This window comes from Strongylocentrotus purpuratus, unplaced genomic scaffold (genome assembly GCF_000002235.5).
Source record: "Strongylocentrotus purpuratus isolate Spur 01 unplaced genomic scaffold, Spur_5.0 spur5_scaffold_17, whole genome shotgun sequence".
Classification (NCBI taxonomy): Eukaryota; Metazoa; Echinodermata; class Echinoidea; order Camarodonta; family Strongylocentrotidae; genus Strongylocentrotus; species Strongylocentrotus purpuratus.
In genome coordinates, this window is record NW_022145602.1 from 4,991,040 (window position 1) to 5,004,447 (window position 13,408).

The 13,408-nt window shown below is 41.2% G+C and overlaps 2 protein-coding genes across 2 annotated transcripts; one reads left to right on the forward strand and one right to left on the reverse strand.

Annotated features, from left to right (window-relative positions):
* The first annotated feature begins 483 nt into the window (after positions 1–483).
* Positions 484–6,328, forward strand: LOC592088 (collagen alpha-1(X) chain). Its single transcript, XM_030988522.1, has 2 exons — positions 484–1,541; positions 4,893–6,328. Exons 1-2 carry the CDS (start codon positions 616–618, stop codon positions 5,566–5,568), a joined length of 1,602 nt encoding a protein of 533 aa, XP_030844382.1. The 5' UTR covers positions 484–615; the 3' UTR covers positions 5,569–6,328.
* A 2,386-nt stretch (positions 6,329–8,714) lies between these two features.
* LOC592067 (30 kDa spicule matrix protein) lies at positions 8,715–12,419 on the reverse strand. The gene is made up of 2 exons (XM_791608.4): positions 11,758–12,419; positions 8,715–10,006 (listed from the first exon to the last, which is right to left on the reverse strand). The coding sequence occupies exons 1-2, from the start codon at positions 12,174–12,176 to the stop codon at positions 9,331–9,333; spliced, it is 1,095 nt and encodes a 364-aa protein (XP_796701.2). The 5' UTR covers positions 12,177–12,419; the 3' UTR covers positions 8,715–9,330.
* Between the last annotated feature and the right edge of the window lie 989 nt (positions 12,420–13,408).

Below are 13,408 nucleotides of genomic sequence, written 5' to 3' on the forward strand. Positions count from 1 at the left end.
ATTTCATTTGTTTCGCATATCAGGAAATCCGGGATGATCTAAATAAAGAAACTGAACAAACGTAACAAAAGACAATAATACAATACTGTTAAAACAACACTTGTTGTATATAATCACCTCATCACTAAAAAACAAAAGAGAGTCAAATACAGGGACTCGAGAAGTAGAAACGAATCGTTATAAACGTTTCTAAATTAGGAAGCATTACTCACAGTGACATTTGAAAAGGTGAAGGCGTATTTTAGTTCTGAACATCACCATAGCGGTTGCCCCCCATCCCCGTTTGATACTTTCCCCTTATCTGGCATCTCGGTGAAGCCCCGCCCCTTTCCTCAAGGGTATCCCTCATTGGATTTAGAAATTGATGATGACGGATGCTGCTAAACAGATGAGCGTGCGCTGTCTCCGACCAGAATTACGTAGAAGGAAGAGCGCTACTTTTTTCATCATGGGGGGCTTGTATAAATAAGCCCGTTCCTGCTCGACGGAGAGCACTCAGTACCAATATCGCAGGATCGAGTTGGTCACCCCGACAACCACTTTAGCCAATTGAAACTTTAGTTGAGTCACTGTAAGGATTTTTTTATAGTTGAGACACCGTCGTTGTGGTTAAAGATGAGGGGGTTTCTCTGTGTGTTGGTGTGTTTAGCAGCTTTTGCTGTACATTCCCAAGCCCAGTTCCCAGGACGACCGCAACCGCCTGTCGGTGGTCGACCAAATCAACCTGGTAATCGCCAACCTGGACAACCTGGAGTTGGTGGGCAACCCGGTGTAGGCGGACGACAGCCTGGTGTCGGTGGACAACCCGGTGTAGGCGGACGACAGCCTGGTGTCGGTGGACAACCTGGCTTTGGTAACCCTGGAACACCCGGTGGAAGACAACCTGGCTTTGGTAACCCTGGAACACCCGGTGGAAGACAACCTGGATGGGGTCAACCTGGTGTCGGGCAGCCTGGAACACCCGGTGGAAGACAACCTGGGTTTGGTAACCCTGGAACACCCGGTGGTAGACAACCTGGATGGGGTCAACCTGGTGTCGGACAGCCTGGTGCCGGACAACCTGGTGGTGGACAACCAGGATGGGGTCAACCTGGTTTTGGACAACCCGGTGTTGGTCAACCCAATAGACCTGGTTTTGGACAACCCGGTGTTGGACAGCCCAATAGACCCGGTGTTGGACAGCCCAATAGACCTGGTTTTGGACAGCCCGGTGTAGGACAGCCCGGTAGACCTGGTTGGGGACAACCCGGAGTTGGACAACCTGGCGTCGGACAACCTGGATGGGGACAGCCTGGTGCCGGACAACCTGGTTTTGGACAACCTGGTGTTGGACAGCCTGGAGGCGGATGGCCAGGAGCAGGTGGACAGCCGGGAGGTGGATGGCCAGGAGCAGGTGGCCAACCTGGAGGTGGATGGCCTGGAGCAGGTCCCGGTGCAGGACAACCTGGTTTTCCTGGTCGTATTGATCCCGTAGTTCACGATCCTAACCGGAAGGAGAGATGTGCTAAGTTCTGGATGGAGGAAGGAAACAGCTGCTATCTGTAAGTTTTAAACCACATTCAAAGCCAACAATTTGTGAATTCAAATATAATTTTATACTCTTTTGCTATATATATATATATATATATATATATATATATATCGATGAAAGACAAAGTAAACTTACGTTTGATACATGTGTAATAAAGTAAGGATAACTTTTTGAGTATATGTCAAAGTATAAGATAAATTGTGTATGTAAACTTATTTTGATTCTTTGTACAATTGTAAAATGTGAGCAAAACAAATTTCCAATATTGGACAATAAATTTAAATTTAAACTTAAATTGAATTTTACTGGGTTAATGATTATTACGATGTTTCATCATCATCATTATTATTATTATTTAACTAATCTAGAAAACTGCCATTTCAGGTTAACATTGGTTTATTTTTATCGTGTAAAACTCGGGCTTCCCAAGAAACCAACTATTACATACAAATACTCATAACGGAGTAGTTAATATGATGAAATGGGGGAAACTAACCACACACAAACAAAATCTTTGATGAACAATACGATATCATGAAGATTCCTTCTTAGTTTGCAATATAAATACCTATATTTATAAACGGGAATGTGTTATAGCTCATTGGCGAACTAGGATTTCAGTTTCATCAGGAAAGTTTAAACTTTGGATATTTGCTTTAGCTCCAACTGGAGCGCTCAGTGCGACGGACTCGGTCGAGTGTGGCTCATGTGAATTAGTAGGGACTTTTAGATTGAGTGGACGAGAACACGACGAACGCCGATTGATTATGCGTGTCAACGTACTCAACTGCCCATGTTGACTACAATTAGAAATCTTTTAGATTGCACTCGACGATATACTTGCATGCATGAAGTAACACTATGATCATGATGGACAAAGAAGGAGGACAAAATATACAGTTCCTCATTCTACCGTCAACAGGTGAAAATGCATGTGACACCTGTTCTACACATTTTTAAATAATAGCAGGGAAGGCGGATGTTCCTTCGTCTACCTGAGGAACTGTATATTTTATGCGCACGCGGCATACTAGTACCGTACTAGATTTAGGAAAATCAAGATTGACGCATTCTCGATCGCCGACTGAGACGACGTGACGCATGCGCAGTGCCTTAAAATGACGTCACACGTTGCAGTCAAAGCTGTCGACATGCAAATCTAAAAGTCCGTAGTGTCTTGCTAAAGGACGTTAGTGTTATGGGTTGATTTTGCTTCACCGGGGCCTAGAATAAAATTAGTTGCAGCATTTTGTTAACAATGCGTGTAGAAGTTACTAACTCAAAGGCTTTCGTCATTCTACAAGGTCCCCATTTCTCTCCTGGGTATGGAGTGGCAAATGTAGATTAATGCCGTGCGAAAGGGCATCAGTACCGTGTCGGCCGGGGATCGAACCCACGACCTTTGCAATTTAAGTGAAGTGCTTTAACCACTCGACCACGAAAAGACTAGTAACATTATTAATGAAAACTAAGCTATCTTTGAAACTATAGGGACCTTTCCAGATCATACTAGAAACATGATGCAATACGGTCGCAAAGAATTTTCCAGAGTTTTTTTTTAGGGTGCTTTCACTAAATTTTTGTATTGCCCATATAAATCATGTTTGGGTTATGTTAAATTTAATTGCAATGTTCGCACAATTCAGAAGATGACGCACAAACTTTTGAAATCTCCTTAAGTTGATATTTTGAAAGTGTTCTATACAAAATAATTTTTTTAAATAAAGATGAAAATAACTTTTCTCAGGGATGAAACAGGCTCTCTCAATACTTGTCTAATCCGTAGTGGTCTGCATCACACGTAATGAACAAATATTCGCTTGGGCTCATTTTTTCTATTCTACATGACAAAGTCGACCTAAGGGCAAAGGATGGATTGGTAATTACCAGTTGACGGCTAATAGTAAAACGGTAGTACCTGCATCGGAAAGGGTTGATTACCTGCCAATTTGCTGAAATTAATATCCTTGTAAAATGATAAGGACAAGCCCGAAGACTTTCAAAAAATAAACATGAGGCAATAGTTTTGCCCTTCACCTTTTGCAATATGTGAACTTTACAATAAGTTATAACGTGATCCCGCAATCAAACCTGATAACTAGGCCTATAGGATACAAAAGATAGTATAGTGCTTTCAGATTAGATATCCCCAAGCCCTTAACAAATCCGACTAGCCCCCGTGAGCAAGAATAAAATCCTAATCATCAATTACCCCATGTTTTTTCTTCTTTCAAACCCATTAGTGTTTATCAAAACATCCAATAATTGAGGATATTAATTTTTATCCCAGCGACTATGACCTTAGAGGAAAAGTGTCCATTACTTTACTTTTGTTGCAGTATATTTATCGCCATAACGAAGGCGATGGGGGGGGGGGGGGGGGGTGGGTTGTTATCCTTTTCTCTGTAACGGATATCACGAGCGTTTCTGGCACATTATTACAGTATTATGTGGACAAAGGAATATATATCTGATTATGATATTCAAGAAATCGGATATTTTACCCACCCACCTTCCAGAAAAAAGAGAGTTGGAATTTAGGGTTCATGGCATTTATAGCTTGAAGACAAAAATAGAAATTGCTCCTCCAACATGGGAATTGTTGGCAGGTGTTCGATAGCCTTTAAAGATAACGTAAGCGTGCGCATGGTGCGTGGGGCGTGACCTCCTTTAGGGGTGCGGCGCTTCACCCTCTTTTTACCCCTTAATGAGCGCAAGGGGTTCAGATAGGGTAGCAAAGGGAGCGCACAGGAGGTACAGCGATAGAAACTCACTTTCCGCTGGGAGAGACAGGGGTAATGAGTCACCACTTTCTACCCTATCCGCCCCCCGAATGCCGGAGACGGGAAACCACCGGCATGCATGCCGACATTTTAATTACCATTTTAACCCGTGATGAAAAGGGACCTCCTTTTTCCTTCTGTTTTGAGTGATTTTAAGATTTGATGTAGATCGCTTCAGATTACAAACACGCGTATGATAAAGTCTCAGAAGTAAAGAATGAGGAAGATAAGTGTATTTAAGTAGAGGTGTCGTAGACTAGTGGATACGTCACCGGACTGTAGATTACATGGTTCGCGGTTCGAGTCCCTCCATCCACGGCTCCATGCCTTTTAGAGCAAGACATTAGTTTACATTTGCCACTCTCCACCCATATTGTAGTAAATGGGCACCTGGTAGGAATATATTGCTTTTATAGCAAATTAGAGCAGCTGGGCTGAAACCAGGGTGGTAATTTAACTTTGTGGGTGCCTTGAGCATCCACATCGTGCTCAATATTAAATATAGCTTTTATGTTCATATGTTCATATAATTATTTTCAATTGTCTTTTTTCTTCTTCTTTATTTTGCTGGACTACAGATTTGACAGTGGTGCCTTCTTAAGACGTGTTGCCGCCAACGCCCCCATTGTCGTCAACAACCAAGATGGGCTTTTCCAGGCCGCCGCCAATACGTACTGCTCGCAGATGCACCCCAACGCCTCCCTTGTCACAGTCAATAGCCTGGCAGAAAACAACCTCTTGTACGAGTGGGCTGTCAGGATGATGGTTGAGCCTGTTCCAGTTTGGATTGGTCTTCACGTTGGCCCAATGGGACGATGGCAGTGGTACAGCGGAGAACCAGTTAACTACACCAACTGGGAAGGGTTCAGGGCCCCCATGGCTGAGCCGGGTCTTGGAGCCATGATCTTTGATGCTGATATCATCAATCAGATATTCAACAACCAGGTGGAGATCACCCCGCAGTGGGTTCCAGAGCAGGGTAGGAATGAGCCCCATGCTTTGATCTGTGAATATCATCCTCAAGATCTTCTGCCTGGGAATTACCCCCATGGGAATTACCCCCCTCGAACCACTAGGATGCCTGTCACCAGGATGCCTGGTCCCCGTATACCCGGTCGACGACCTGCCATGATGAACAGCAATTCCAACCTCATGAGTCTTCTGAGTGGTTTCGGAGGTTCTCGGCTACATGAGGTACCGCGGAGCAGACCAGGAAACCTAAATGCCAACCTAGTCTATGCCGTCCAGCCATGAACATAGAGTTGCACTGGACTCATAATCCAGTAACACTCTCATTTCAACTTACTTTAGACAACGCTCAATCGGTGGCGCAAGGTCGCCCTTCAAATACAGTTACCATTGAACAGTAAAAGGAACTCTCTTAGACATCTGTGAGGGCGTCGTCTATCCTCGTCTATCCTAATTAATTGTCCTTAGTGCCGAGCTAGAAGGAATTCCACCTCGAATGAGCAATAATGAAATAGTTCTTTAGAAAAGAAGACCTTCTTTGTATTTTCAGAGTCTTGAAAGTGATTCTCTCCACATACTGTCAGCAGAACAAATGTTCTAGAGACTTTAACAATTTCCGATAAGGGTACATTAGTTAAAATTGTTTGTGATTTAGTCAAATTGCAGACAGTGGTTCCTCAATTTGTTCCAGAAACACCGATACTGAACCCTTTCCATAATGTTTACCGAAATTATTACACCTTCGTCCTTAATGGTTCTTGACTGTTTTCTTTCGAAATTGTGTGTGCCTCATAAAAAGGGAAAAATCACCTTTTTGACATTGATCAGAGTATATAGAATATATTGTTATGTAATGCAATCTTTTTCTCAGAATATATCTGAAAGTATGATGTATGTACATAATAGAATAGGACAAATCGTTTGTGTATATGAATATCACCGTCAAACAGAGTGGCTTTTGGGAAATAATTTACCTATGTTTGCTTTATCGCTTCTATTGTACATTTTGTTCAGTAATAAAATCACGTTTTTTATTTTAAACATTTCTTTTCCTGACTATCCTTTTTGTGATTGCTTTGTGACCACATAGTGGAATGATTATCTGTCGGGAGAATCTGTGGCAAACCTACGTTAATGAACGGACGAGTCAGGTGACCCAAGAGCATGGTAAATCTTCTGTTGTGTACCTGAATGTTGCTGTGTTATGTATAAGTGCACTCTAAGTACGCCCACATTTTCTCTCTTTTGTCTGGTTTCTTCTCCTTAATAAATGTATTTCCTCCATGTCCTTTTTTGCGGTCCATGGTACTGTTTACGCCGTTTTTCTACTACTGTTCTCTCATCTCGTTTCGTTTTTCCCCAACCTCTCCCCCTCTCCCCATCTCTCTCTCTCGCTCTGTCTCTCTCCCTATCTCTGTCTCTGTCCCTGTCTGTCTGTCTCTATCTCTCTTTCTCTCGTTTCTCTGAATCAACTCCATCTGTCGATCAATCTCGGTAGTTCTCTTTACGGGCCCTCCCCCTTTTTTGTTCTCTCTCTCTCTTCCCCCTCTCTCTTTATCCCCTCTCATTTTCTATCTATTACTATATCGCCAAGCGTATATTTCTCTCCCGGTGTCACCTCCCCTTCCCCTCTCTCTTTCACCCTCTCTTTCATTCTATAACACGATTAAAACTACTTTCTTAAAAACATCCGGGGGGAGGTGATACATATTACGTATTTTTAATATTTGCACTTTTGAAAAAATGACGTACCAGGCCATTGAAATTATCCTAATCTTTCGGAGGCAGTTGCGATCGTGTCCCGTTTCCGGTTCCTCATTTCACCTGAAATGTATATTGGTATGTTCATTGTCTGTCCACTCCTTTTATCTCATTTTCCCAATCTTCTTTACTCTTACTATTATGTCTACATCTTTCGAATGGTGTCAAGAACCAATGCGTCAAGCGAATAGGTCCAGCTGCGATGACTTCTCAATATCATTATCGTTGATATATAGCAATATTCTGTTGATCCTATTTCAAGGTGAAGTGGGGAAAAATACTAGTGATTCATACTCTGGTGCCGACCTTAACCTGGGCCAGGGTTACTCAGAGGTGCTCCGTGTTTCTATTTTAAGGGCGAAATAAAAAAAAGGTGGGAAATCATAAATTAGCACTGCTTGCCGCATCAGGTGGTGGTTTTGTCATTGCGAGCTATTTCGAGAGCTTGTAGGGGCAGAGGGGGAAATGTGGTTAAGATGAGAGGCAGAGATAGATAGGAAGAGACAGAGAAAGATTGAGAGAAAGAGAGAGAGAGAGAGAGAGAGAGAGAGAGGCAGATTGTTCAAGGAGAGCGAGATTTAGAAAGGGGAGAGAGATGGAGATTGAGAAAAGGGAGTGGCAATTTAAAATACAAACAAAAAAGTAACATCAACTAACAAACAATCAAACTTTCAAAGGCTAAACCGCATTATAAATTTCAAAATATAAAATGATCTCTGAATTTATGCAGACAATGTACATAATGATAAAAAAAAAAAAAAAATTCAATCGAGTTTCATCGTATGACAACAAGTAGGATTGACAGGGATCAAAGGTTTGGTACTTTATGTTTTTGAAATGCTGATTTATACCGATATTTCCTCTGTCAGTGGACTGGTACACCAGATTACCGAATGAAATGCCTTTTAAAACATCATTTTTCTTCTTAAATTGCACGTATTTTGAGCGCGTAATTGCATTAAAATGTGTATGCGCGCGCGCGTGCGCGTGTGTGCGTGTGTGCGTCAATTTGTTTGTGCATATTGGCATTACACAATATACCCGCTTAAAGTTGTAATATATACAGTTGTTTTGAAGTTTAATTTCTGGTGGGCCTTTTTACACTATGAAGCCAACGTTTGAAAATCTTGGAGAACATTTATGGCAGTAATACTTTATGATTTTTAGGGCATTTTCACTGTCAGAGGGACACCGTATTAAAGAATGAAAATGCCTTTGAAAATGTGTTCTCTTTCTAAAATGATTATCAAGGACTTTGAGCGTGTATTTGTATCTCCTTTCATTGCAGTGAGGAATCCGAGACCCATCACTTTCCTCTTTATGAATAATATATAAAAGGACTTCCGGTTATAGAAATTCTGTAAGGCGCAAATGTCAGGTCACCAATAGGACAATGTTAGGCCAGGGCAGAGTTTCATGAAACCGACAAGTTTGGCAACAACCTATTGAAACGCGTATATTAGCGAACTATCATGTTATTATGACGTTTCGAGAAACCAGGCCGAGGTTGCACCTATACTACTTTGCAATGTCAATATTATGGACTTGGATTCTGTCATTCTGTCTAGAACGATTGCGGTATTCACCCACACATGCCTTCGGGAACCAATTTTCTCGAATGAGCTTTACCGGTTCACCTTAAACAAAAAAGAATCAATGCACACTAGATATCTGAAATAATTCTTTAATTTTTACTTCATAATGCAATTTACAAAGAAGTAATGATACAACGTATAGATCACGCACGTTACAGCGCATTAATTGACACAAATATTAAAATTGTCACATGAATAGTGTCATATGACATCTTCTGCATACAGGACAGAAATTGCTTTTATGAGAGAACACAGCTATACAATTTTGCCTTACAATTGAGATAAAGGGTGTAAATGTCAAATGCAGTATACAGCAAGGTAGTAGCTTTAAGAAAACAATTTATCGCAAACATCATCAATGGACTCCGGTGCTCGTGTGACAGTCGCAATTGCTTTTGTTTTTAACGGCTTTATACACAGTACCCTTAAAAGCAAAGACATGCCTTCTTACAGTGCTTTGCACGACGCCCTCTACGATAGCTTAATAACAGATTGTACCTGGGAAGTGTTACGACTCCCGTTGAAGTGTTAACAGAAAGTTAAAGAGGGAATCATTCTCAACCGACTCCAAACCAACCCATAATGTTGACCATTCACGGACAGGTCATTCATAATTCGGGCTATCACCGGTTTGGTGTCCTCGGTATGAATGGAGAAATCTGGAAATAAAATAGTTCAGCTTAAGATGCAGTTATGGCTGGACAGCGAAGTAGGGGTTCTTCCTATAGCTGGCAGGTTTTCGTGGTACCTCATGGAGCTGTGATCCTCCGAAAGGTCCTCCTCTCAGAATATCTCTTAGGTTAGCAGGATTGTTTTTGAGCAAGACAGGCTGGAAGGGTGTTGCTGGCAGTTTAGTTGTCCCATAACCGTTGGTGGTTCCGGTTGGTGTGTGGATATGACCAGCATGCAGGGAATACTCGCAGATCAACCCTAGAGGCTCAGCTTGCGGTCCTAATCCTTCGACCGGAAGCCATTTTCCGCTGATTTCGATTGCATTGGGTGGTACCACAGTTAAGTCAGCATCGAACAGCACTGCTCCTAAACCAGCCCTGACCACAGGTGCAGGAAGGCGATCCCAGTTGGTGAAGAGGACTGGCTCTTTCTCGTCGAACCACTGCCACGCATACCCGGTCGGGGTAGGGTGGGCATGGAGACCGATCCACACCGGGACTGGTTCAACCATCATGTCTACAGCCCAGCTATAGAGAAAGTCGTTCTCCTCTACATCATTGAGTGTCACCAGTGTAGCGCCAAGCTGCTGAGAAGCACAGAACAGGTTGGCCGCATCCTGGGTCTTTCCTTCTTGTGCGTTGACACCAAGATGTGTCACAGGATTCCCTACCTGCTCGACTGCGCCACTTGAATAACTATGGTCAAAGAAAAAAAATCGAAATAGATGGATTACACAACAATGCAATTAGGAATATAAAATTGAGCGCACACGATATTTTTGGCATACGAATCAAAGACTACGATTTTATGAACATTTACTGCATATGAGATATAATAATAATTATGAATAGCAGTGGTAGAAGTCTAGTAGACTAGTAGTATTAAAAGTATTAGTAGTTGGAGTTTTTGTTGAAGTAGTAGAATTAGTAGTACCAGAAGTGGTAAGTAGTAGAAGTAGTATTAAAAGTATTAGTAGTTGGAGTTTTTGTTGAAGTAGTAGAATTAGTAGTACCAGTAGTGGTAAGTACATGTAGTAGAAGTAGTATTAAAAGTATTAGTAGTTGGAGTTTTTGTTGAAGTAGTAGAATTAGTAGTACCAGTAGTGGTTAGTAGTAGAAGTAGTATTAGTATTAGTAGTAAGAAGTATAATAGGTTGTAGTAGAAGTAGTAGTAGTAGTAGTAGTAGTAGTAGTAAGTAGTATAATAGGTTGTAGTAGTATTAGGATGGGTAGAAGTAGTAGTAGTAGTAGTAGTAGTAGTAGTAGTATATCTTGTTCTGGATTTCTTTCTTCTCAATTGTCTTGACACCAAAACTCATACATATTGCCCTTGGTTAGGTTACTTCAAATTCAATATCCGAGCATTCCAACTCAACACGTTCATTAGAATAGACCAATTTCACGAGCTTGTCATCAGCCCATGTTAGGTACAAAAAACATACATTTGCACCGATATTTTTTTTCTTCTTTACTTCGGATACAATCCGAACTTTCTTTAGTCAAATATATAGTCCCTTATTCTTTCACTAGACTGGTAAAATAACATTTTCAAATGTTATGCATACTTTTTAAACAACGATTATTCTTGACAACTTGGAATATTGCCCGAGGCTTGCTCGACATAGCAACTAATAATGTATGCAGACTGGATTCCAGGTTAATGGAATCACTCGTCACTAGGACCCCAGGTAAGAATATGTTATCAAACCTGTCTATTCAGTCGATTCCGAACATGGGTGCAGCATGTTTGAGATCACGTTCAACAGAGGAAAGGGCAATCCTCGATCAAGTTCTTTTTTTAAAACCCAATTTTGAACGAAAGCTTACAGAAAACCTTATCTCCCAAAATAAGTGTAGGTATTCTGAAAAATGAGATTTATTCCTGCCCTTTGATGTACACAGTTCCTGCATAAGATGATCCTTACAAATTTCACAGTAATTCTCCTCACTAATATACAAACCTCACCTTAATAGTATATGATAAAATCCATAATTATTACGAGCATAAATGCCAATAGAGAATGTGCGGGAATTTAATTCAGCGGAAATCTTGGCAATTATTATCCACGACAAGGACTCTGTTTCATAGAACTCCATAAAAAATAAATAGTTAAATCAGATCCCACGATTTCAGTTACTTGTAACAGTCATTGTAACATGCTTATGATACCGAGTTGTATGCCTTCACTTCGAACTGGTTTACGGTCCTATTTTGAAAACAGTAAGCCAATGCCAAATTGCATCAATTTCAAATCACATATATTTACAAATCAAAAAATAAACTTCATACTAAGGTTCTCTTCGCAAAGTAAAAGGTACACGTAGTTATTGATGTCCTCGTGTGACCGAATGGCAATGTGTTAGGTGGTTTTCCAATACAAATTTCAGATTTCATTTGGTTCCTGATAGTAAATTTAAGATAAATGGTAATCATTGGTAGAACTTACAGATAGCAGTGGCCTTTGTATTCAGTCCACTTCGGGCGACATTTTCCGGGGCCATTAAGATTGGGACCAGCTGTGATGGGGTGGTTTGGGGGCGTGTGGCCGTGAGGTTGTAAAGGTTGTCCTGGTTGCCCACCGGGTACTCCTGGCACACCGGGTTGTCCTGGCATTCCTGGTTGTCCTGGACGTCCTGGTTGTCCCGGCATTCCCGTTTGTCCTGGCATTCCAGTAGTACCTGGTTGTCCTGTCGTTCCAAAGGGTGTTCCCGTTTGTCCTCCTGTTGGAGTAACTGGTTGTCCACCTGTAGGAGTAACCGGTTGTCCACTGGGCTGGCCACCAGTTGGCACCGGTTGTCCAACCTGCCCTTGAGTCTGATCAGCCAGAGCCGCTAGACACACCAACACACAAACTAAACCCCGCATCTTCTCAAACGGGCGAGACTTCTTGACAAAAATCCCGGAAAGAGGTTCGACTAAAACTGTAAAGAGGAAACTGGAAATGGTTTTGTATGTGACCAACTCGAACGACTACAATAGTGGTATATCCTGTCTTAACTGTCGTACTGGTCCTATTTATACAAACGTCTTGCCGCTGTTAGAAAGTCTCCTTCTCCATTTAGATGACATGGAAGATCGCTCACTCATGTGTTCCTCATCCGTCATTATCAAACGTCAAGTTCTGGGCCGGGGCAACAAAAGGGTAAGGGGCGGTTCTCCCGGAAGTAAGACAAAAAAGACTGGTGTTCAATTAGTAATGCTTGATGATTAATAATCAGTCAAGTTTCTAAAATTATTTCACGCGGTTAAGACAACCATAGGTGTATGATGGGATCTACGAAATACGAGCACGTTTTTCAGGTGATAAGGAATATGATATACGATTCATAATCTAATTTTCTACAAAAACACACTATTCAAGTCATAAGAATCATTCATAATCGTTAACACTGTTATCATTTGGCAATATAATTCAGTATTTTTTTGTTTAAGCTTATCAGTTTTATTCCGATAGACTTCAATTCAGTTCAAAAGCTGACCCTCCTTTGTGTTTAATAGTAAATGGTTTTGCTTATAAATATGCATGAAGACAATTAAACTATGTATTTCAAAGAAACGAAACAGACCATAACCAATCGAAAATCAATATACTGCATACTACTACTTTGTCATCGCCAGATGTATCCCACTTTTTATGCTATTTCCATTCTTTGTAAACTATGTCTGCGCCTTTATTTTCCATAAGAGCGAAACAAATATCCATGTTGAACGAACATTGGACAAATGAACTAAACACATTGACATTTCTCAAGTACCTCATCAAGAAAGCTTGTAAAGTCTTCTTAACCCAGCAAGTGGTGAGAAATTGTCAATCCCCCGCCCCCCTCCGACAAAAACATCGTAAGTTTGGTGTCTATTTAAAGCCATAAGGGGTTTTGAAGAGGGGCAAATGGTGGATTATAGTGCTCGATATAATTATAATTTCTTTCTGAAGAGATTACAAGATTATCCTTTAACTTGAGAATTTAATGAGCATATCCTGTCTATTAGCATGTCTAAGAATCAACCCATCAGCTTATTCTATTCGAGGTTAATGTGGCATCAAAATGAGACGTGTAGCTATGGTCTCAAAGAAATTCTTGATCAGACACACATGG

Coding starts and splice junctions, on each gene's coding strand:
- LOC592088 (XM_030988522.1), top strand. CDS start 616: ATGAGGGGGTTTCTCTGTGTGTTGGTGTGTTTAGCAGCTTTTGCTGTA. Junction 1,542..4,892: donor GAAGGAAACAGCTGCTATCT/GTAAGTTTTAAA, acceptor GCTGGACTACAG/ATTTGACAGTGGTGCCTTCT.
- LOC592067 (XM_791608.4), bottom strand. CDS start 12,176: ATGCGGGGTTTAGTTTGTGTGTTGGTGTGTCTAGCGGCTCTGGCTGAT. Junction 10,007..11,757: donor TACAAAGGCCACTGCTATCT/GTAAGTTCTACC, acceptor CTTTGACCATAG/TTATTCAAGTGGCGCAGTCG.